The sequence below is a fragment of the Larimichthys crocea genome, chromosome XII (assembly GCF_000972845.2).
Source record: "Larimichthys crocea isolate SSNF chromosome XII, L_crocea_2.0, whole genome shotgun sequence".
In the NCBI taxonomy this organism is placed as follows: Eukaryota; Metazoa; Chordata; class Actinopteri; family Sciaenidae; genus Larimichthys; species Larimichthys crocea.
The window spans coordinates 15275383-15299694 of record NC_040022.1 but is presented as its reverse complement, the minus strand read 5'-3'; the positions used below and the strand labels follow the sequence as shown (position 1 = coordinate 15299694).

The 24312-nt window shown below is 40.2% G+C and overlaps 3 protein-coding genes across 4 annotated transcripts; 2 read left to right on the top strand and 1 right to left on the bottom strand.

Annotated features, from left to right (window-relative positions):
* Positions 1-4: 4 nt before the first annotated feature.
* Positions 5-4769, bottom strand: alg3 (ALG3 alpha-1,3- mannosyltransferase). The gene is made up of 9 exons (XM_010750890.3): positions 4472-4769; positions 3496-3595; positions 3244-3391; positions 2937-3097; positions 2639-2759; positions 2323-2528; positions 1666-1742; positions 1010-1154; positions 5-920 (listed from the first exon to the last, which is right to left on the bottom strand). The coding sequence occupies exons 1-9, from the start codon at positions 4650-4652 to the stop codon at positions 740-742; spliced, it is 1320 nt and encodes a 439-aa protein (XP_010749192.2). The 5' UTR covers positions 4653-4769; the 3' UTR covers positions 5-739.
* Positions 4698-8670, top strand: mul2 (mitochondrial E3 ubiquitin protein ligase 2). Of its 2 annotated transcripts, none has more exons than XM_027285482.1 (6): positions 4698-4808; positions 5693-5750; positions 6257-6344; positions 6509-6629; positions 7201-7432; positions 7537-8670. In XM_027285482.1, the coding sequence occupies exons 2-6, from the start codon at positions 5730-5732 to the stop codon at positions 8044-8046; spliced, it is 972 nt and encodes a 323-aa protein (XP_027141283.1). In that variant the 5' UTR covers positions 4698-4808; positions 5693-5729; the 3' UTR covers positions 8047-8670. The 2 variants fall into 2 exon arrangements, with proteins under 2 accessions (XP_027141283.1, XP_027141282.1); XM_027285481.1 differs by having other exon boundaries at positions 5693-5846.
* A 9591-nt stretch (positions 8671-18261) lies between these two features.
* On the top strand, positions 18262-21440 carry camk2n2a (calcium/calmodulin-dependent protein kinase II inhibitor 2a). The gene is made up of 2 exons (XM_010750888.3): positions 18262-18829; positions 19491-21440. The coding sequence occupies exons 1-2, from the start codon at positions 18661-18663 to the stop codon at positions 19559-19561; spliced, it is 240 nt and encodes a 79-aa protein (XP_010749190.1). The 5' UTR covers positions 18262-18660; the 3' UTR covers positions 19562-21440.
* Positions 21441-24312: the final 2872 nt, after the last annotated feature.

The following is a 24312-nucleotide window of genomic DNA, read 5'->3' as shown; positions in this document are numbered from 1 at the left end:
AAGGTTAAGTGGCATCTCTGTTTAATATAAAATGGCACACTTGTGCTGCCTCAGTCTACTGCACATTTTTCACATGAAATCGACCTATGTGCTCATGAGTGCAGGAAACCACTGACATCTGAGGATGAACAGATTACACAAGTCAGACCTGATTATCTGCAGCTTAGTTTCACACATTTGTGTAAGTGGAAATGCCATTAATGCAATTAATTTAAAGCTTTGGGTGCAAAGTTCAAATCCTGTGTCACATTTATGATATTCTTCAATATACTGCCTTCTTAATACAAAGTACAGGATCATATATGAATGATTAAGCCAGTTGAAATATGAGCAGAGTGCAGTTTTAACATATATAGAAATATAGCCTATGTAACAAATTCTTTCAAAACAGCATAACATTCACAATTTCCTCCTAGCGCTGTGCCCCACCTGTCGGTCTGTTTATGTATCTGAAAATGAAACCTGAGAATCCATATTTCCTTTCTCTTTTCATCTCTTCAACTGCAAGCCGTTTCATCATGTAGGCACTCGTCTGCAGACTGCACCCCACACATTAAGCTTCCTTCGTTTTTTGCAGTGAGGTGAGATGAGAAGCATCAAATGGCTCCTTGTATTCACTTATAAAACAGTCTACCCCGGGACCTCCCTGTGCACCAGCGTCACAAGGATCAAAGAGAGGAGGAACATGGAGGCTGTTCGGCAGCTGATTAGACGATGCCCGGTCCGATCAGGCTGTGGCTCACTGGCGTTTGTCCTTGGCGGGTTTATCTTCTTGCGTTTCGGCTGGGGCTGAAGGCAGGGCCGGAGCTAACCACAGACAGAGGAGGATGATGAGGTGACAGACATGGAGTGCAGCTGAGCTGCCGTTAGTAGAGGGGTAGGTGTTCCACGAAAGCTCGATCAGACCCAGGATCAGTACCCTGAACGCAAGGAGAAGTCAATATATCATTAATGTGTGATTGAGTGAAGCGAATGGAACTTGTGGTTTAGTATTTAGACTCCCTGTTACCTGAGCAGGTGGGCCAGCTTCTTGACTCCTCCACTCCAGAGCAGGTAAGGCAGCGTGTGGAAGTACCAGACGTAAAACTGGTAGTGCAACGAACGGCTGAAGCACATGCCAATAAAGTTAGAGGTGAACAGAATCAGCACAATCTGTGATTGTCTGTTAAGGTTTGACACACACACAAACAAAAACAGGAACATCATTCATTTACACTCTGACCACAGTCATGTAGACATTTATAGCAAATGTATATGTGACACCAGGCAGTGAAATGGGTGTTGCTGACAATTCTAACTAACCTTTAAAGGATTGGTGTAGGATTCATTGACATCTGATTGCAACACAATCACCTTACCCTCTCCTTCCTGGTGTGAAGGATAAACTATGACAGCTGCGTGTATTTGTATCTATCAGCGCCAGGGTTTAGTTTGTCCCTTCTGGGCTACCGTAGAAACACAGTAGTTCAACAAGTTGGATTGTCAATGAGGACCATGCTATTCCAGTAGATATTCATTGCTCATTTCTAAAGTGACAAAAAAACACAGGTATGCATATTATATTACACTTCCACCATATTCTGTAAATATAGCCCCCTAAATCTGATACACTGGACCTTTAAAGAACAACATTCGACAGATGAAGATTTAAGATTTAAAGGATATGATCAACAGTGTTTTTCGGTGCAGGGATTTTTCTCTTGCTTGGCTCTTTGAGGAGTTCGAAGATGCTTTCTCCTGGCCTGGAAAGACGGAACATTGTTAGTGCACATCTACATGACATATAAATATATATATGATAAAATCTGTGTAGCATCCCTGTATTTTATTTTCGATTAATCACTGCCTTCACAGAATTCCCTAAAATAGTTACAGCAATTTATAAAATCAGCATTATTGACAACCTTATTTGATAATCAATACCTAAATCTGAATTTTAAGATGAATTTACATCTTAACATCTACATTTTATATGCCTTAAGGGTTTCAGCAGTATAAATAGGCAGATTATAGATATGTTACAATCATTGTATGCTGTTTGCATTTATATTTAGTTTGCTACATTGTCTGCAGCCATGCTATTTATGACGTGGCAGAGAGATTGCTCTGGCTTCTGAATAAATTATTCATATAATCCTCATGCTTCAGCTAAATATCTGAAAACCCTGCATCGAGGTCCATGAGATCAGCTACAGACTGAGCCAACGCCTGTGGTGCTGTGGAATAGAAACTGGCACAATTTTAACAACCCCCTGATTTATTCCAGCTCATCTCCAACTATAATGCCAACAGTAACCTTGGCACAGCCAAAGTCAGTCTCACCTCTTCCAACGGCGGAGAGCAAAGAGCAGCAGGGTGAGCAGGTGGGCAGTCAGCAGGAGTAAGTGGAAGTACCGATTCAAGAAGAGCCATTCTGGCAGGAAGCGCCAGTTGACTGTCCACTTGAACATAAACTGACGACCAAGATCGAACGCCCGGCTCAGATAACCAATCGGATTCTCCAGGAGGAAAGGCAGACCGAGCGCAACCTGTGACGTCAAGACAGACTGATTCAGAGATGATGCTTGGCAATACTGAGCATTGAAACATATTTCAGCACAGAAATGTGCCTGCTTTTATGTTTTAGGTAATATTTTACCTGTATAACCGCACATAGAGAAAGTTTTGGGATTGTCCTGATTAGACCAAACTCAGACACGAGAAGGAAAAGTAGCCCGGGAGCAAAGAGCAGCACGTTCATTTTCACAGACACTGCTAAACTGTCGGAAAGAGAGAATGATTGAGTTGTAATTTCATCGTCACACGTGGTAATAAAAACAACTGTTATATGGCATAAAGATTCACCTGAAAACATGCGACACCCGATACATTATGTATTAACCTTTGTCCCCACAGAAAGACATTACATGAAAAGCCGCTAAGGAGTCCACACTTGCCTGTAAAGGCCGCAGCCCAGTGTCCAGTATCCATCCATGAAGAGGTTGACGGCTGCAAACAGCAGCATCATGGCCACTGGATCATTAAAGAGACGCAGCACAAAGATGGAGTGGATCCGATAAGAAGCACAGCACACAAAGAAGAACACATAGGGAGGAACCTGGAAAAAAAAAGTCAAAGAAGTAAAGAAATGTAATTGTGAAAATAAGGGGAAATTATACAAACTCAATAGTTTCATGGGCATTAAAACAAAACTTTAGTAGTCTATTCTGCACACTGGATAACTGAGGCAGTTGTTACACTGACCTTCTTAGTGCGGTGGTATATCCTGAAGACGAGCAGCAGTGTGATGAGGTAGAAAACAGCAAAGAGATACTGTCCCAGACGGATATTCACCCCATGGCTGGTGATGTAGTAGAGAGCTGTGAAGACGTAGACAAAACCAGCCGGGTACCTGCAATGACAAGGTGCTCATTGATCCGGCACTGAAAACTACATCCAAATACAAGATGGAGAGACATACATCACTAAAAAAAACAAATACACTTGGAAACTCACACCAAGGGGCCGGTGTCTCCTTTAAGCTGGGTGTAGTCATAGGTACCATTGATGACTCCCTCTACTTCATCCATGTAGGCTTTCCAGTCTATCTCAGTATCTGCAATAAAGAACAGAAATGAGTGATCATCTGGGGAGGTGACCTTAGAAGTAATGTCATTGTCAGTTATTTCAATTATCAACATAATACATTTTTGTACTGGTCATAATTTGAATCCCTTTATTTGATCAAAAGTCATGTTCATTGTGAAGCTGTAACCACCAAATCTATCTATCTATCTATCTATCTATCTATCTATCTATCTATCTCTTAAAACACACTAGTGTTTAGAGGATTAGTCAACTAATCGGTTGACTAATCCTCTAAACACTAATCCCCAACTATTTTGATAACTAATTAATGATTTTAGTCGGTTATCAAGCAAACAATGTCAAACATTCACTGGTTCCAACTTACTAACAGCTTCAGGATTTAGACTGGCAAATTTAGATAAGGCAAACTGAGAAAACTGATGACCTCACCTGGAATTTGGAACATTTTTGATTTTTGCATTTTATAGAATAAACAATAATAGCAATAATAAAAAAAAAAAACAGAAAGATTAATTGATGATGAAATTATTACTGATTGCTGTAGCCCTGCACTTGTTGAAGACATAAAGTATCACAACATACAAACTAATGCTTTAAATCAGCTGCTAACGCCTCAAGAATCTTATTGTATTGTCAATAAACAATAATATCTTCAGCTGTATCAGGTTTTGGGGCTTGCAGTCGCTGAAAATAATGAATGTCATTTCACACTAGAATAGAACAGACGATTATCGCTATATGTGGTCATGCAGGGGCTGTAAATTCCCTCTGACAGGTGGCAGTTCAGTTAACAGGTTTGCTAACGCTAGCCATTTAGCGCGCAGACACGTTCAGACGAATGACAAAACACGATAGCATGCTAACTAGCCGCGCGGCTACTTACACGCTACTTTATGTATGACCCACACATTGATCCCGATCTCCAAGAACCACAAGATCGAAACGACCAGTAACGTGTACTCCGTCTTGAACAGGACCAAATGTTTGTCCTGCCACAGTGAGTGAAGTTTCCCCCACAGTGGGGACGGGGTGCCGGGAGACTTTCTCCGCACACCTCCTGCCATCTCGGCGGTGTAGCCAGCAGCTAGCGACGTGGAAGGAGGCCTCAACGCACATGCGCAGACCTCGTCACGTGACGCAACGTTTTAAATTCACCTACGTCATGTGACATGGCTACCGCTCTCCAGCGAGTCAACTTGAGAGATTTGTTTTTCTGACAGGTAAGATAAACATATTTGTTATTATTTGTACTTTACAATTAAGATACATGTATTTGTACACATTAATTATTACTGCTCGTATGGTTAGCTAACGTGAGCTTTCGAAAAAACGTTTAGAGGTCACTACTGTTGCCCTAGCAACCTAGCAGCTAGCTTTAATTAGCTAGCCTTTATTTTGTTTACTATTATACTTTATGTGACGAGTGGCGTAGAACATAAACTTTCAGCGTATTGTTACCTGTTTTGTTTTTTTAATCTTACTCACTTCACAAGCTATGACTTTATGCTTCGCCAGGAGTTCAAATGCTGAGTTATAACAAGCTTAAAGTTCAGGTGTTTCCTGCCTCTCTCTCCTTTGTGTCTCATATTTCTCAGTTTTATGTTTATGTAACGTCTACATGACTAAATCTACAGCCGGATGACAAAGTCATAGACTCAAGTTCCAAAAAATGTGCATCACTTTCCTTTTATTTATTTTCCAATTTCTTTGTAACATTACTCAGATTGTTTACATCTTGTTCAAACACATACAGCAACGGCATGTTTTTTTCATCATACCACTCTCAATTGCAAACAAAATTGATGTCAGGGGAGAAATATATTTCAGGAGAATGTGTCATGATACGTTACTGTGTTATTCAATTACTTACCTTAGGTCATTAAATATGATAGGCTACTTAATGCCACATGATGTAAACATATGTCACAGTAAAGTCTGGATGACTCTTGTACCTGTGGATTTCTGGTAAAAAAAAAAAAAGCTAATTTGATTAATTGACCTTTTTTTATCTGTGTGTTTTTTTTGTTTCTTTTTTTTTTTTTTTTTTTTTTTTTTTTTTTTTTTTTTTTTTTTTTTTTTTTTTTGATGTCATATGTTTGTGCAGGTCTGCTCCCAGGGCAGCGACAGGAGAGCCAGAGGGAATGGATGGATTTCCTGTGAAGGTTACAGAGGCAGTGTGTCTTGGGGCCAGCCTTGCCATCTCAGGCATCTGCTACTATCTCTATAAGAAGAGCCGGACAACGCTAGATAAGCTTGATGTTAGTGGTGGATCCTGTGTGAACATACCTTTACATCATTTACAATTTTTTTTTAAATGATAATTTTCTGTTTCATGCTGTACAAGAAAAGATGGAGCTTAGTTGTGAAACCATGTAAATAATCTTCAGCTTTCACTGTCTCTTCAGCTCATTTAGTGAGACTCTACTAATGTCTCTGAACTACGCACACAGTAGAAGCAAATCGTTTGTTTTACTGGACTGAATAGAAGTCGAATATAGAAAACCTTGTGTGACAAAAAACATATTTTATCTTGCAAGCTATTGCAAGGTTTGACCTGTGTAGTGGGTTACAGTTTTGGTGTGCTCAGGTATTTTTTGTAAAAACTGAAGTCCGTCTCCTACACTTATGTATACTGCACATACAAACAGTCGTTGTCTCATGTTGTCAGGATGCTCCACACTTCACCATAGATGGCAAACTCAAAGACATTTTGAAAGTTACTCCAGGAGCATGTCTACAGTATGCTGTCATTGAAGGTAATCAGGTTTTTAGTCTTCCTGATACAGACCAATAGCATATTCTACTGAAAAATACCCATACCATCCATACCACTTATTCATTATTATTATTATTATGTGTGTGTGTGTGTGTGTGTGTGTGTGTGTGTGTGTGTGTGTGTGTGTGTGTGTGTACACTGTAGGGGCTGTGCGACCAGTGGGCGAGCCTTTGACAAGTCAATTTCAAAAAGAAATTGTCGGAGTGTTGCAGAAATTCCTCTTAAGGGAGCACAGACTGGTGTGGAATGGCCTTTCACGCACTTGGTGAGAACTCTATCAAAACAATAATACGGTGCAGCATTGTGATACCATACATGATTATTTTTTGGGGCATTTTTGTCTTCAATTGATGAGGCAATTCAGAGCAGGCAGGAAACAAGGAAAGAGAGAGATAAGACATGCAATCAAGGTTTCCAATAACATTAACTCTACATTTACTAAGGAGGAAAAACATAGCTGCACTGGCTTCTGTAGATAGAAAGGTGTAAGTCTCTTGAACACAGCTTTGTAGAGAGGCATTATTGTATCATACTATGTCACTGCTGAGTGAAGTGAAGTTACTCATAAAACCATTTAACTGTCAGGATGTCCCACATGATAAATGAAAACAATCTGATTCCTGCCTCTCTAACATCAGGTACACATGATGCGTTTGTGTGTTTTTGTGTGAGTGTTGCAGTTTGGCCTGATCTCTTCTTGTTATTCGAGTATTTCACGTTGGACAGAGGAAGTACTGCTGCCAGATCTTAACACCTGTCTACGTGCTTTCAACAGCAAACCACAGTTTTATTTCAGCTTTAGTAAATATTATCATTATTATTATTATCTGTTGCAGGATGGACAGTGAACGAGTCTTGCACCAAAGAGTGAATGAAGTGCCCTTTGTGTTAGTTGGATCGGATGAGACCATGGTCAGAGTCCTGTGCCCTATCCAGGCCTCCGGAGTGCACACGGAGATCACCCACGAAAAGTTCCACCAGGTCAACTATGGCTTTGGTGACATCGTAGGACAATACCTGAGTGGGGAGAAGCTTAAAGGGCAACTCGAGACCGAGGAAATGCTCAAAGTCAGTAACACTATAATTGACAAACCATACATATTTGAGCTATCTATGAGGGCAAATATGAACAAAAACTGATACGTTTCACAAATATTCTTCTCTTTCTGCAGGTGGGCACAGCTCTCACAGGCATAGGAGAGGTGATGCTGGACACAGATGGTATGCTGTGTCTTCGACCCCCTCCTAATGGCACACAGTACTTCTTGAGCATTGCAGACTTTGACACCCTGCGAGGAGAGCAAGAGAGCATGGCTACAGGTTGGAAGGCACTGACTATCACCTTTGCTTTGGTGGGAGCAGCGGTCTTACTCTGGGTTGGTCGACGGTACTACTACCGACTAAAAGTTCAGTGGGAGCAGGACCATGAGAGGAGGGAATTTGAGAGACTCCAGGCTGAAGCCACAAGAGCACGTGCTCTGTTGACGGGCCCCGAGGCCTCTCAAGACAGGGAACACATAGAGAACGCATGTGTGATTTGCCTCAGTCAGCCACGTAATTGTATTCTGTTGGACTGTGGACATGTGTGCTGCTGCCACAGCTGCTACCAGGCTCTTCCACACCGCCGATGCCCTATATGTAGACAAAACATCAGCAGGGTGGTGCCTCTATACCACGTCTAAGACACCTGTGCGACCATATGACCTCAGTGGAACTTCACCACCATACAGACTGTATTGGATTTTCAGCTAAAAAGTCAAAAGTACCACAATGGAAATAACTCTCCAGCCTTTACTGTGTTGTCACCTTTTGTTTAATTTATTAATGTATGTAATGGCTGCAGTGCAGTGTTATGTCTTTTTTAATCATCACATAAAGTAAGTCAGTAAACTGCTGCACAACAGTAACTTTAATAATCTTGTTACTGTAAAGAATAAGTAAAATGTGAATTATAAGGATTTTGTGCAAATGCAGAGTTTCAGAGAGTTCATTTTGTCTGTAAATGTACGTGAGGAAAAAACTGTAGATTTACAGTACGTGACAGATGTTTATTTTCCTACATGTTTGTTCTGTGCCTTAATCAAGTAATTTATATAGCTGCTGCTAAGAGTGATTGTACTGTATGTAGCTGAATAACTTAAGTCTGGTCTTAAGTCAGTCTTTTGTTTCTAACACTTCCAGTTACATATTTAATTCACTGGAAGTTAATGAAACAAACATACATACGTGATGCACTAGAGACTGGTGCGAGTGTGTGTAAAATGTTGGTTTGTTGAAAGAAATTCAATAAAGCATCACTCTTTGAACTGTTTGTGTCCTGTGTTTCCCATTTCCATCGGGGAAACATGGCACATAATCGCTTTGCCACTTTTCAAATTTGTTCTAGAAATGGAGCTTTAAATTTGAGCATACAGATCGAGGCTGACAAGTAATACTGCATTATGCTCATTATGACTAAGAGTTGGTGTTTGGCCTGTCTGTGTTTCTGAATGATCCACAGACATCTGAACAACAGCTGTTACGTCAAATGGCTGCTGCTCCTCTTAAACATTAGGAAAGTAGTTCATGTCTGAATAGATACACCTGTTTTACAGGACTCTCAAGATTATATCAATTTATGATGTGTTTTTTTTTTCCATAGGCACAAATGCTTGTTGACAGCACCTGGTGTCTGAAAAGACTTGTGTGTAGTGAGTCATCAAGCATACTATTTCTGTCATCTCTAACAAGCAGCGAGAAGATGCAGAGATAGATGAAAAGCCACCTTCAGTTTTTTTACCCAGCAGTAGCACAGAAAAGGAACAGACATATGTGTGTGTGTATGTGTGTGAGAGGGGACGAGGGCGGGGGTTTGCGAAGGGGGGGGGGGGGGGGGGGGGGGGGTGGGGTGCAAGGTGAAGAAGAGTGGGTCACTGGGCCTGAGTGGGGGTGAAAAGGGAGCAGGTGGGAGACACAGGATTCCATAAATCTTCCTCAGCGGTCAGAAGGGTTCACTTTGACAGTTCTTCAAGAGCTCTCTCAGCAGAACAGCAGCTGTGGCTTTCAGAAAACAGACTATTACTGTAGTGCTCGCAGACCTCTGAGGGCATGGGGAAAAAAAACAGTGGCATTTGGTTTGTGCATTCCAGTTTAATTGAATAATTCTGAGAATGAAAAAACAATGCAGCAAAATAATTATATGAATAATCTCATATGGGCATTTGGGGAAAGTTAATGCTATGAAAATGAGGATAAAATCAGTCTATAAAGAGACAATTAGTTTATTTCACCACCTGAATTATGATAAAAGATTCAACCACTAGGTGTCCATCTTTCTTCACATGAGATAGTGAACTGTACTGGCTGACTGCGAGGGAAGACTGATATCAAGGGATGGTTTCCAAGTCACATGCAATTAATGTTCACTGTCATGTCCTGTTTAATCCCTCCTGATAGCAGACAAACAGTTTAAATGAAATGATTATTCTCTAATTGGCTGTGCTTCGTAGGTGTAGACTCTGATTTGTGATAATGAGGGTGCAGACCCTGGTGGTTAAGTTAGGTGAAACCCTTTTCATTAGGGGTACTGGTTTTAGATACAGGGATTTAATGGCGGCATTAACTTGGCTAGTAATCATCGTGGCCTTTGTGTAAGTCTGTAATTTTTAGGGATGGGAGTTTCAGTCTACTACAGCATTTTGTCCAAATGCATGTTATATACACCGTGCAAGCTCCCCAGAGGATGTATTTTACTGACTTGAGCGGTCCACTGACTTTTCCTCTCAAACCATACTAAAGTTCACATTGTTTTTAGTGAAATGTCTCAAAAACTGTCCCATGAATTGTCACGAAACATTGTTCAGATATCCATATCTCACAGACATTGAAGACTAATGATTTTGGTCATCCATTATGATGCTCATCTTTGTGGTTTTGGGTGAAATGTCTCAGCAACTATTGGATGGATTGCCATGAATTTGGTACACATATTAATGTTCTCATCAGGATGAACTGTAAAAAGTTTGATGATGCCCTGACTTTTTATCTAGCATCATTATAGTCCAACATTTTTATGTTGATAACCAAATACCAGCAAAATAACATCCCCATTCACATCAGTTGTGTGTGTCTGTCGTCGGCATGGTAACAATATCTATGTGAATATGTTTGCATGCTAATATTAGCATTTAGCTCAACAGACTATAGTGCCAAGTCCTGATCTGTTTACAACCTCAGTTATGCTGTTTCAATCTGCTTTTAACATTCATTATTCAATATATGTATTGCACTTATGCTACTACGTAGAACAGTTACTTATACTTAGTTATAATATAAATTGTCCGCTGTCAGTAGAAAGGTATTTGTGAGGAAATGAATGTTGCGGTAACTAACAAATGTCAACACAGTAAACTAAGATGGTGAACAGTAGCGACCTGCTAAATATGAGCAGTGTGAGCAATATTATTGTGACATGTTAACATACTAATGCTCAAAGCATTGATATGCTTGCTGCATCACAGAGCTGTTAGCATGGTTGTAGACACATAGTCTTCAAAGATTACGTGGTGTTATCCTATTTTGGTGTGAAATCATTTATTTGTTTAGGAAAACTGCCACAGTCTTGCATCCAAATTGTCTCATAGTCCAGCCAAACTTTAGCAGATGGAGCCAAATGCTGTATTTCACAAACGACAGGGTATAAAATAAAAATGGCATAGCTCCAGATCTGCAGAAAAAGTTTGAATAAATCTTTGAAATCCTGACACACCGTGACCTTATGTGCTTGTGTTCCTGACAGGGAGCTGTGGGGTGGAGGGGTCTTTTTTAACTTTGGCATTAGCAGTCAGCAGGAGGAAAGGTAGAGATGCGTTATCTCAGGAGAGAGAGCCATCACAGCGTGCTATAGTCCCTGGTGCCAATTACCGCTGTCATCCATCTGCTTTGGGCATGCAGTGAAACATGGGATAAGTGACCTACTTTGTAACAGTAGTGTGACTGCAGCGCTTCTCCTCTCATCAACAAACCAAGCGATCCCTCCCTGAGGGATGGTTTTAGAGAACTGCACATTGGTCAGATATAAAGATTTTCTGTTTGGGCCTTCAGTTTGAGCACTGTTTTTACAGAGCGCATTCACCCAACACAACGCTCTGAATACAAAAATACAAAAAAGAGGAAGGAGAAGTCATCCAAATCGTATCAGATAGGTGTATTTCTGGATGCTTCCTTTCTTTTTCACAAGTCTACATTCATACTCATTAAAAACCAAAACACAAATAGTCATGAAATTTAAACAACAACAACAACAACCCTGAAACATTAACATATTTCATCACTTACTCCTTGTGGTATCAAACTATCCAATCATTCCAGTGTCTCCCACAGCAATGACAACGTTTCAGTGTCAGTGAGATTTGTGTGTTTCTCTGCTGCTCATCTTATGATAATTCCTCAATAATTTTACCTCTACAGCCCTCTAGAAAGTATTTAAGCCTGCATTGTTTGATGTTTTGGCCAGTTGGGGCATTGTAGTAAGCTGGAAACACAACAATGACTATTATCACTCTATAAAGCTGTTAAGTGAATCTGTTAAGTATCAGCTGCCAATTTACAGATCCAACTGGACCATTGTCTGTTTCTGGTCCAGTATTCACTGTGCTTTTTCATTGTTTGGTCTCCACCATCTCCTAAAAAAAAATCTGTCTCTTTAACTTCTAAATGCACCAGTCTGCTGTTTGGTGATGGGCAGGTAGTGAAAACAGCTGTCTGCTGCTGGAAATAATGCTGATGAGAGCGGTGCGAGGGAACCAGAACAGTAAAGTTATGGGCTGTAAACAAAAGCAAAGAGCTGAAAGATGTAAAAAAAAAAAAAAAAACATTTCATGGAGATGAAGACAGAGAGACTGTGGGTTTGTCAGTACTAGCGACATCTTTCACACTGCACAAATAATTTGATACATTGTTAAAATATTGATTGCTGCAACCTTAAAACAAAATAGAAGAAAAAAATATTTGGTTGAACCACAGACAACCACAATGTGTTGAAGCTAATTTCAACTGCTTCAAAAACATGGGTTACTTTAAACTTTAAAACTTTTGTAAACTGAACTGATAAACTGGTGTTTTCGGTTTGTTAGAAAAAGTCTTAACTATGACAAATATAGTAGTCATATTAGCATAGTATAGTATTAACTAGAATCCGTCCATGAGAGTCTTTAAATTGATTAGATACAACAAAATTCAACTTTTTGTTGACAAGGATAACAACCCCACAGCTTTTGTTCGATACTGAATTATGAAAAACATGACCAACCCAATCCCGATTCATTTTTACAGCTCCATCTTGGTCTCTGAAGTGCGTTTCCTGAATATACGCAATATCTGTGCCCCTAGATTTAAGATAAGTGAGTTTTTTTTTTTTTTACGTTTAACTGGTGTACTGCAGCCATTAATATTCCACGTTACTGTATTGATATGTCCACTACTCATTGCTTCCAAAAAGTGTATACACCTGCCACCCTTTACCCTCATCCATAAATCTACCCCTCACTCCTTCAATACACATTAATGCCCTACTCCTGCCATCATGAAAATAGTAATAAGAACACCTCCAATACACAATACAAAATAACAATAACTCAAAAAACGAGAGAGGGCTGGCTCAATTCATGGCTCCCAATCCACTCTAGCAATGACATCACACACTCTAGCTCTCGAACATTCTTGCAATACACACCCATTAATTTTTTTTTTAATTTTTGCCGTTTTGGGGCAAAACTGTTTGCTGAAACTCTTAGAAAAGTCATAGCACACCGATCCCAGCCGAGCCGCACGTTTTGATACCCGTTTTGTGTGTGTGCGACAAAAAACTCTGGGAGGAGATGCGAGCCAAAAAAGAATAATAAGTTGAAGAAGAATAAGCGTGGTGGATAACATATAGTGTGCGCTTTCAAGCACACTCAATAAGTACTTTAAGTTCCCTCATAGTGGAGTTGAGTTTTTAAAAAATACAACTATACCTCAACTGAAATACAGCACTTAAGTAAAGGCCACTCTTGTGTCTTAATTCAGATACTTTTATTAGTACACTGTATACATTATGTACTTCATGGCATAGCATGCTAATTTTGGCAAAGTAGTGTTGTCTCAGCCCAAATATGGCTGGTTACAGTGTCTTCTTCGTCAAATTGCAACCACCACTGTAACCTCCTACAGCTTCCTCCACTACAGAAGCTGAAGCCTTTTTCACAGTGTCAGTCTCAGTGTGGTCCCTCCCTTTCTGTCATGTGGCCAAAACGTTATGAGTGCGCCAACCAGATACACACAGTAAAACACAACATTATATTTATCTTGGCGACAAGATTTTCTTTTGAATCTTCCAGACTTCAACATGGTATTGAGCACATTCACCTCTGATCACAACTTTGGCCTCCCCTGTGAATGAGGTGCGAGAGGCGGAGAGTACAGTTGCCTCGGTGTAGTTTCAGCGTGCTGCTCACTACAGCTGTGAGCTTTTCTATCTCAGCTGTGTGCTCACTGATCCAATGGCAGGAGATCTGCCAACGTTCCCTTAATCTATTGGAGGATGTTTATGCAGGAAGACAAACAACATTAATCTTCATGACAAGGAGAGCAGACATACACAGTACTTTTATTTGGTCCATCACTGCAGATGGGGTGTGTGTGTGTGTGTGCGCGTGTGTGTCTCTGTCCTCTCACTTATATTTTTTAGCTTTCCTGAACACACACACACCTATACGCACACAAACACACACAAATAGCTGAATTGATCCTGGCTCTTAGTTCTAGGCTTGTTATTAGGAAGAACAGAGTCAGTATGTGTGTGTGTGTGTGTGTGTGTGTGTGTGTGTGTGTGTGTGTGTGTGTGTGTGTGTCTAAGTCCAGCGGTGCTTGGTCTGATGGGGGGTGGGGGAGTGGGGAGGGGGTGAGTGACTCAGCAAGGTGATTCATTTGTAATTGGAGGCAGTGCTTCGAGAGCACACACATGCACACACACACATTTCTTAAGGGTGGGTGCCCTTGTCAGTGATGAATGACTGATTGAGCGAGCCTGATCATTAAGAACTGCTGCCCGCTAAAGAGGCAGAGATGGAGAAGGAGAGAGAAGGGCTCAGAGGAGGCGAAATCACAGCATGTGCACCGGAGAGAGATCAATTGAAATAAACAGAGACAGACCAAATGACGAGTCACTGCACTTAAGCATGCTGGGTTCAACATCATGTGCGAGGCGGTGCATTATTAGGTGTTAGAGGTAAGAAAAAGAAGCGTCCAGTTGGTATAAAGCATGAGTTTCTTTTCTATAATAGTAAACATGAAGCAGCACCTGATACCACCCTATACCACCTGGACAACAATCAGTTTCAGCATTCGAGACCAGGCTGGTCACAAAGCCATCCTTGACTCTGTTCTTGATCCTTGACTTCCCCAGAGCATAGATGGTGATGGTGAGACACACCTCTTCCAACATCGGAGCACCCCGGGGCTCCCTGCTAAACTCCCTGTACACACAACTGTGTAGCCACTTTGGACTCCAACGCCATTGTCAAGTTTGCTGATGACACAGCTGTGGTGGGCCTAATCACCAAGACAACAACCTCCTACTCAATGTTAGCAAGACTGAGAAGATGATAGCGAACTTTGGGAAGTAGTAATTGACAGGTCCACTGTGAAGAAAGACAGCTGAGACTGAGTGGAAAGTTCTATTCCTGCACCTTAATAGCATCCTGATAGAGCACATTACTGGTCTTTATGACTATTTATTTCATTTATAATATATATATTTCCATGAGCTCCCATTATTAGTTTAATTTATTTAATTTATAATTAAACTAATAATGGGAGCTCATGATAATATATTTCCATATATTACAATATTATGATTGTATTTGTATGATTATATGCAACAATTAAACTTAACTTTAATGTCAGGCAGCCCCACAGCCTCCAACTACGTCGCTGACTGGTGACGTCATGTGAAATCCCTTCATGAATCAACTGCTCCACTTGTTGACAGCTGGAGTCTGCAGTTTATTGGGCAGGAGGAGCTTTGTGAGTCATCCCTGGAGAATTGTGTTCAGACAAAGTGGCAGGTTTATGATATCTGACGAATTATATAGTCTTAGACATTGACTGTGGATCCATGTTAGAGAAAAAACATTTTTGGGTGAAGATAATTAGTTGTAGTTGTTTATGATGAACTGTAAACCATCATCTAATATCCTAATTTAAGCCTCTGTGACAATGTTTCGCCGTGCATGCAGACTTTTTCAACTGATCCTGCCTCCAAAGATGTTGGCTGCTTAGTAAATTAGGATAGGATTGGTGTTTCGGGGTGTTATATGGGCCATATTTCTGTGGGAAGCCAGCCAGCAGGCAAGAGCTGGCTTCACTTTGACTCTGCAGCTGTCCCGCGTATTATCCCTGCAGGAAATCCAAGAGCTTTTCCAACAGCACTGATCTCAAGACTGTCAGCTGGTCACTTTCACCACTCAGCTATGCAGGTTGGCTGCTAGAACAGAACAAAGCTGCGTCAATAGAAAGGTTATTACGTCTTAATAGGCAGGTCAGCTGGCCCAAATTGTTAAAACAAGGTTTGATCCAGTTTATTATTTTAGCTCTTTATTAGATACCATATGCTGTGAGGACAGGAAGTTGTTAACACAGGCTGCAAACAGAAATCTTGGAGGGATGACATCATTTCAAATGCAGCTAATGTATAAATTATATGGGCTCTGTCCATGGTGCTGAAATGAGACATTTTCTGCTGGCACAAAAAGACAAACCACTGTTTGTATGTTTCTGGTAAATTTTTCAGTTGTTTGTCTTTCTTTTAGAAAGCCTATGAGGTATATAATGTCCTAAAAAAAATCGTTTTACTTTTCATGCTTCATGTATATAACATAAACTCATTATCTTTCATGTTTTAGTGTTCAAGTTTTGGGAGTCAAGTTTTTTTCAAGTTACTTTGTTTTTTATACATTTATGCATCTGAGGTTCTTTCTTTTGCTAATGTGACACTTTAAAGACACGCTTCAGTGATTTAGTATTTCACTTTCATAAAATTGGGGCACACAAATCATTTTAAAAAACAGAAGCTGAAATATCTTGAGTTTTGGTCCTTATGGGGTCAAACTCCAAAAATCGTGGGCTGTACATTGCCCATAGATCAACCTTCTGCCTATTAACACATACCTTTCAAGCTTCATGCCACAACTGGTTGTCTCTAAAAGAAAAAGCAATATAATATATACATTTTAATCTCTAACACTGCGTAATGCTTCAGAAGCCACGTGTGCAATAGTTACTACAGCTGTCAGATAAATGTCGTGAAGTAATAACTCAAATATTTAAAATAGATATATTCAAGTCAAGTACTGAATGAATGCACTTGCTACCTGCAGAGTACTTTTCACTACTGACTACTATGCAAATAAATACCTAAGTGTCTTGTGATGCTCTAACAAAAAGTAATCTTCACGAAATCCTAATGATCCATCTATTATTAGATTAGATTATAGATTATTGAGTGTGCCTGAAAGCGCACACTATATGTTATCCACCGCACTTATTCTTCTTCAACTTATTAAGTGTGCCTGAAAGGAAGGAAGGAAAAAAACGACGGAAGGAAAGAGGGAAGGAAGTAAGGAAGGAAGGAAGGAAGGAAGGAAAAAAACGACGAAAGGAAGAAAAACAACGAAAGGAAGGAGGGAAGGAAGGAAGGAAAAAACGATGAAAGGAAGGAAGAAAAAAACGACGACAGGAAGGAAGGAAGTAAAGAAGGAAGGAAAAAAACGACGGAAGGAAGGAAGGAAGGAAGGAAGGAAGGAAGGAAGGAAGGAAGGAAGGCAAACAACGATGAAAGGAAGGAAGGAAGGAAGGAAAAAAACGACGAAAGGAAGGAAGGAAGGAAGGAAGGAAGGAAGGAAAAAAATGACGGAAGGAAGGAGGGAAGAAAGGAAAAAACGACGAAAGGAAGGAAGGAAGGAAGGAAGGAAGGAAGGAAGGAAAAAACGACAAAAGGAAGGAGGGAAGGAAGGAAGGAGGGAAGGAAGGAAGGAAGGAAGGAAGGAAGGGAAAAAAACGACGAAAGGAAGGAAGGAATGTTCGGCCACCTCTTTGAGGGACTTCATTTGAAGCTTTTGTGTCTGCTCAGGGGTTTAGAGGGACACACAGACAGACAGGAAGGAGAGGGGGGAGGGGCTATTTTCAAAATAAGAGCCAGCAGGCAGAAGCCGAGTGGCGGCCATTTTAGCATTATTATTGCCACTTAATTTGAACTTTAAATACATGCTAATTGTTAACATGCTAATTGCTAACATGCTAATGTTAACATGCTAATGCTAATTGCTAGCGTCAGCTAAACGTTTTAAAAATGACTATTTGACCTGTGCTTTTTGAATACAGACTCCCAGAAACAGCCCACTCGTCACTCTCAAAATTTCTGCGGGAATTTTCTAGTACTGAATTTACTGAGCAGTGTCAGTAATAATGTATGGGGGCCACAGGGCCAGAGTCAGGCACACTCAAAATTTCTTTCGAAATTTTCTAGTTAGATCTATTATGGAAGGAAATTATGCACTATAAAAGGACTAATATGTGCTCCATTAGTAATACTAAGGTACTCTTTATCAGACACACAGTAAGTTTCTATATAATAGTGAATTTTCCTCAGATATCCCGAAGAAAAGTCTCAAAGTGCTCCAGTACGAGTCTTTCACTTGTGCATTTTCTTCACTCGCCTGTTGATGTCACTCTTGCTCCTCTACCACTCGGAGCCCACCACACACACACACACACACACACACACACACACACACACACACACACACGCACACACGCGCACACACACACACACACACACACACACACACACACACGTGTACGCACACGCGCGCGCTTCAAACCCGGATGGATGACTTCACCGTTCTGCCTGGGTTTCCTTTATGATCCCGGGATCTCCCACTTCCCTCACCAGACATCAGCCAGCAACACAGGCGAACACAACTCTCTCTCTCTCTCTCTCTCCTTCACGCACACACACAGTCTCTCATTGCAGCTGCAAACACATCCAGAGACCACAGAGAGACCACAACAAAACCCGGACCTCAGACACTGGCCCCTGGATCCACTTTGAGTTACACTCAGAAAAAAAAAGGATCCCAAAGCAGGAGGAACAGCTGCAGCGTGCACAAAAACAAACAAAGGATCTACGGCTGTATTGAACATATAGCCACTGAGGAAGACTTTTCTACACTTTTAAAAAAAGATCTACGCTGGTGATCATCCTCTGTCGTGCCACAATGTCCGAGGTGCTGCCATACAACGAGGGGAAAATGAGCGGCTACGGGGCGGACAGCGAGGTCAGTCAGATGTCCTTTAGCTGCGGACTACAGGACACAAGCGCCTTTTTCGCCGCGTCGCAGGCGAAAAGACCCCCAAAGCTGGGACAGATCGGCAGAGCCAAGCGAGGTAAATGATAATAAAATAAAGCATTTACATTTATTTGTCACAATAACTGATATGATCAGAATTATTTATGTGATGGAAAATGAAAAAAAAAAGCAGATAAATAGTACAATCCTGTGATGCATTTATGGACTTTTAGGGAGTTTATTCCAATTAAAATCATCTTTTTAAAAATAAATTTATGTAGAATATTCCACACAAAGATGAGGTTTGAAAATGCACCACAGGATGAATACTTACATATTTTATACATATATATAGGAGAAATGATCTTCATGTTAAGGACACACCCCAAGGTGAAGCCACCAAACAATAGGGTTAAACTGGAAGGATAAAAAAAAAAAGCTTGGCTCGTCGCCATTATCGGGAATCGAGTTGTTTTCAGCAAGTGCGCGTACTCGAGGTCGCTGATTTGTGCTTTAATTTATTTATTTATTAATTTATTCACCTGCAGTCACATTTTCTCTCACTTGGTTTGGCTATTTTAGTGCGCCATATCCTCCTCCACTATAGGCCATAAATAAAGTCTCCATCATGTAAAGAATTAGGGACCTACAATAAAACACAATGACCTCACTGTTGACTGGGTTATTATATGTATCTCTGCTGTCATGGTCTCAGTAAACATCCTCTTTTCTCCCTTTTTTTTTCTTCTCTCCCACAGTGGTCATCGAGGACGACCGAATAGACGAGGTCCTCAAGGGGATGACAGACAAGTCTTCACCTGGCGTGTAAAAACGTGAACGATGCCTTGCAGACTTTTTTAATTTTGATCACCCGATTTGAAGCACTTGTCGGCTGTGCATGTTCGAGGATTGCAGGAGAAAAACGACGGCACGAAGCAAGGATGGGATGACAGAGGAGAAGGGGGAGAGAAAGGCAAAAAAAAAGAGGAGGAAGGGGGAAAATGGAAAAGGCTAAAAGGAAGAGAAATAAGGAAGAAAGAGATGAAGAAAGAGAGGAAAGAGAGAGAGAGATAGACTCTGGAAAAGACCAAGATTTATCATGGGATTTGCTGGCAATTTCTCACAACGAATCCCGATTTTAACTACTGCTGCGCAGCAAGATGTTGAGATGGCGGACACTGCTCTGTATCTCAACCTCTGCTGACTTTAATGATGGATGAACTTGTCATTACTTCACGACCATCTCTTTTTCCTTTCCAAAAGCGCTGTAAGCAACAAAACACTGCAACTGGAGGCTGAAGCTAAATCCCAGCCCTATTTCAATAAGTTGTACAGTAGGTAGGCTAAGCTCTCAGACACCCCCCCATCCCCCAAAACACCTCTATCTTCTTCCTCCCTGCTCTTTCTCGGCTTTGCTTTGTTGATTCAGTCAGCGACGGTGCATTCAAGGGAGCTGTCCTTTCAGCACTGGTCCAATGCATTCCTGTTGCTGCTATCGCTTTTTTAAAAACAGACCAACCAAACTCTCGGGTCTACTAAATAGAGGAGACCCATTGTATGTAAAAACATATATCCGAGGATGGTGCAATGTTAAATATTTTCTGTAGTAGAACCCCATTTGTTTATGGCCCTTAAAGAGCATTAGGCCACAGTTTAAAACTGAACCACAGGCCACATTCTTCTTCTTCTTCTTCTTCTTCTTCTACTTCTACTTCGTCTTCTTGCATCACCCATCAGTGGTTTCAGGGTGCAGGTTGGCACCTTCATGTAGCTGATTTCACTCTGGCACATATCTTCTTCTTCTTCTTCTTCTTCTTTTCTTTTTTCTTTCCTCTCTTTATTGTTTTTGCATTTTCAAATGCTCAGATATCTACAGAGGCCAGCAGAGATGTGGAGATTATAGTAAATGTTTAAATTAATAGTCATGAAATTGATGGGAAAAAAAAGTATTTGGTTATTTTAATTGAGCAATTATATGTGTTTAGTCTTCTATTAAAAAAAAATAAAATCTTTAAGTCTTTTTTTCTCCATCTATTTGCATGAACTTTCACTCCGGTGCCAACACAGGTGCCACTACTCTTACCCTGGCACGCTTCTTTTTAACAAAAGTCATATTTGTATTTTTATATCTAAATATTTGTTATTTAAATGATATGCTAGTCTATCGTCTTACAGTTCATCAACAAAAATATTTCTACTTCAGAGAGGATATACAGAATGAGACTAGGCTTCATTCAGTCGAGGCGAATCTAAGATTTTTGGTGGATTGGTCTTGTTCTATATCACAGATCAGACGTTTTTTAAAGACTAACTGAATGTGTCTGGGGTTTTTGCACACATCAATGTTAAACTATTATTAAGAAATCGTATACTGTGACTTGAGCTTCGTTGATGAATTTGTTAGAAAATGGCAGTTTTAGAGTATATTGCACTGTTTACGAGTATCCTCAAATAACACGTTGTTATTTGACCGATTTTGGACATTACAGTTTTTGTTTTTTAATTTTGTTTATTTTGTACCATTATTTTAAAGAAACTGGATATGGTTTGTTGTGCATGAAACCTTAATATTTTCAATAATGAAACATCGTTTTATGAAGCAAAAAAGCAACAAAAATGTCATGACATTCTAAGAATGAGTCATTGTATATTATGATGCCATTTTCACTGTATTTGGTGAATTAATAAATGGTGAAAGAAAATGTTAATGTGATTCTCTTGTATGGCTTTTGTCCCAAGATGAATTCAAATGACACATCAGAGTGGCTTCAGCTTCTTCAAGAATAAAAAAACAATACAGAGCACATCATGTCAGTGACAATTAAAAAATAAACTTAACATATAACGTAGCTTCAGCATTTCTTTGTAGCCTCTGGAATCAGTAGCTATAACCTCAGTGACAGTAAATACTGATCCTTAATTAAAGTGCAGGGAAGGAACAGTGATCCATCTGTTAAGCTGTTAAACAGCTCTGTGCTGGCCTACACTAGTGAATCCATTAAACCATAGACCCCGGGGGAGCCATGGCTGGCCACATGATCATCTATCAACGTCTACATTGTACAGTGTCCTCATACAGTAGCTCTCACACAAAAGTCTGTAGCAGACCTGCAAACACTCGCTTTCGACACTGTGCACAAAGAGCTCAAAAATCAACATGTGCTGTGGTTTATTACGTCCATTTTTGTCCAGCCTACCCACACAGCCCCATCAGACGGGCTCATGTATGGTCTTCATTGAATTGTTCAACACAGAAGAGAGAACTATGGGCTTTAGGGGATGTGTGGGAAACCTGTGTAAATCCTTAGAAGATATCATTGTCCTAGAATCTGTGTTGACGCTTGGAGTACTTTTTTTCTTTACTCCAGTGGAAACAACCATGTTTTGAGTAAGAAACTGGACATCTCAACCATTTATCCATTATGTAAGCTTGTTGCTAGCTAGTTTCCACACACAAACACTGAGTCAGGTTGTTGGAAAACTAACAGACCTAAAGCAACAGGCCCCTGTGACAGTAAATGCAGTAAAGATCAGCATCACAACCGTTTCTAATCCTATTTGTGTGCTTATTTTTCGCCTGAACACAAATATGTGGATACATCATTTAAATCAAATCACGTTATCGTGCTCCTGAGGTACAAATACACTTCCTGTGATTATTACATCAACAGATCAGGTGAAGCTGTCAGGTGTAAAATACTGTACTACACTGTTCGCCAACATTGTCAGTCAGGAAATTGTGTCAGTCGATATCACCAGTCTTCCACCTGAGGTACACAAACCTGCACATCATTGATAAGAACACAATAAAAATGTATTTCCGTGTAATCACGCGTTAGACTTTTCTCAGAAATCACGCTGCAGGTATGACAGATCCTCAGTGTTTTTTTTACCTTTTGGAAAAAAACAAACATCAGGACACATCTATAAAAAGCTTCATGTCAACAATACATGAACACTGATCCTCACTCTGAATTGCACTCCACTCTAATAACAGAACACCAACAAGGCGTCACCAGTGTAGCCGACCACATTCCCATCAGTGAGATTATTGACTGCTCCCGATAACATCAGCACTGCACAGAATGAACACATAGTGCTATCGATCATGTTGTTGTTGTTGTTGTGGATCTTGTGTGTGTGTGTGTGTGTGTGTCTGTCTGAGGCCATGGACAATTACACTTTTCACAGTAATGTGCAACCCTGCAAGGCCCTAACCCTAACCCTAATCCAGTAATGAAGTCCTACTACTAGTAGTATTATGCTCCTTCCATGATCTGTTTGGGAGGTAATTTGTTATTGTTTATTTTCAGGGTGAAAAATACTACAGAATATTCCTAAATCAAAATATGTCAACAGAATATCACTGGATCTATTTTTTCTGAATTATCACTATTTTCCCAAAAGAGATAAAAGTCTGCAATGAATTTATGAACATGTATTGTTTGAAGAGCCCTCAAATAAAAACATAAAGACACAATAAAGACCACTGCATTAGGTGACACATTGCTTTATTACAATGAAATAACAGTAGATATGTTTGAGCTCATTTAGAAACAGTGGTTATAACACTTTCTTTGATAACCAAATTTAAAGCAATAGTTAGTAGGAAACATGCTTATTTGCGAGCTAATGCAGTTTGTGCCTCTCATGTATTACCATTACATTCAAGTCATCAAACTAAGCTTCAGATTATCTCAGCGACCTTTCCAAAAACCTTTTCTAACCACCTGTATAAAACATTTGCTTTTTGCTGCCCCTAAAATGTTTGTAACTAATTAACAAGTAGCACCTGTTATGTCTGCACTAGGAATGTTGGTTGCAGTAAATTTTGCTTTTGACAGACCAACACCCAATAACCAGTGACTAACTTGTTAATTTTTATTAATTAAAAAAACAAAAAAAAGAAAAATTATGTGAAATTCAAAGGAGCTCTGAACAAGGAGCACACTGTTACCAACTGATGGAAACTGTTGAAGAGAAGATTGGCAGGACAGTATCTCCCGGTCAGCTGTGATGAAGTGACTGAAGTGATTTTTTTTTTTGCAGGACATGTTGTTCTCGTCTTCATGTTGTGCAGCCAGCAGTCAGTGTTCAGAGATTGCTTGTTTTTCCTGTGTAGCTTGACTTTTAAGTCATCCTTAATCTTCTAGTTAGTCACAGGAGCTTTGGCTGGCTAGATACCAGACTAACGTTAGCTCTTTGAATCCCTCGCCCTCTAACTCACCAGCGTGACTGGCAGGATATTGGACTGGCGTGAATCACACTCACACTGGGCTAGCATTGACTGAAATTAAGCATAGCATCACATGAGTTCATTGCCTTTCTGGAGGAAATAGTAAGCTTCGTTCAGCGTGCATCATGATTTTCCTCAGACCGCTCGCTTGCAAAGCCAAGAGTATAAATTAAGTTTATAAATAAGTTTATGTAAAAAAAGTGAAAATCTGTGTCTATGTCTGGACTCAGACTCTATGTCTGGAATATCTCATGCAACAACTAATGAGCTACTGCCCTCTGATGTAAATTCAGTCATCATTTCGCAAATTTCAGGGTCAGAGGTCAGCTGCTGGAGCTGGAGCC

Excerpts from the sequence above, each read along its gene's own strand:
- camk2n2a (XM_010750888.3), top strand. The coding sequence starts at position 18,661 with ATGTCCGAGGTGCTGCCATACAACGAGGGGAAAATGAGCGGCTACGGG. Across the intron at positions 18,830-19,490 it reads GATCGGCAGAGCCAAGCGAG|TGGTCATCGAGGACGACCGA; the intron begins GTAAATGATAAT and ends TCTCTCCCACAG.
- alg3 (XM_010750890.3), bottom strand. The coding sequence starts at position 4,652 with ATGGCAGGAGGTGTGCGGAGAAAGTCTCCCGGCACCCCGTCCCCACTG. Across the intron at positions 3,392-3,495 it reads GGAGACACCGGCCCCTTGGT|GTACCCGGCTGGTTTTGTCT; the intron begins GTGAGTTTCCAA and ends TTGTCATTGCAG. Across the intron at positions 1,743-2,322 it reads GCTCTCCGCCGTTGGAAGAG|GCCAGGAGAAAGCATCTTCG; the intron begins GTGAGACTGACT and ends CCGTCTTTCCAG.
- mul2 (XM_027285481.1), top strand. The coding sequence starts at position 5,730 with ATGGATGGATTTCCTGTGAAGGTTACAGAGGCAGTGTGTCTTGGGGCC. Across the intron at positions 6,630-7,200 it reads AATGGCCTTTCACGCACTTG|GATGGACAGTGAACGAGTCT; the intron begins GTGAGAACTCTA and ends TATCTGTTGCAG. Across the intron at positions 7,433-7,536 it reads AGACCGAGGAAATGCTCAAA|GTGGGCACAGCTCTCACAGG; the intron begins GTCAGTAACACT and ends CTCTTTCTGCAG.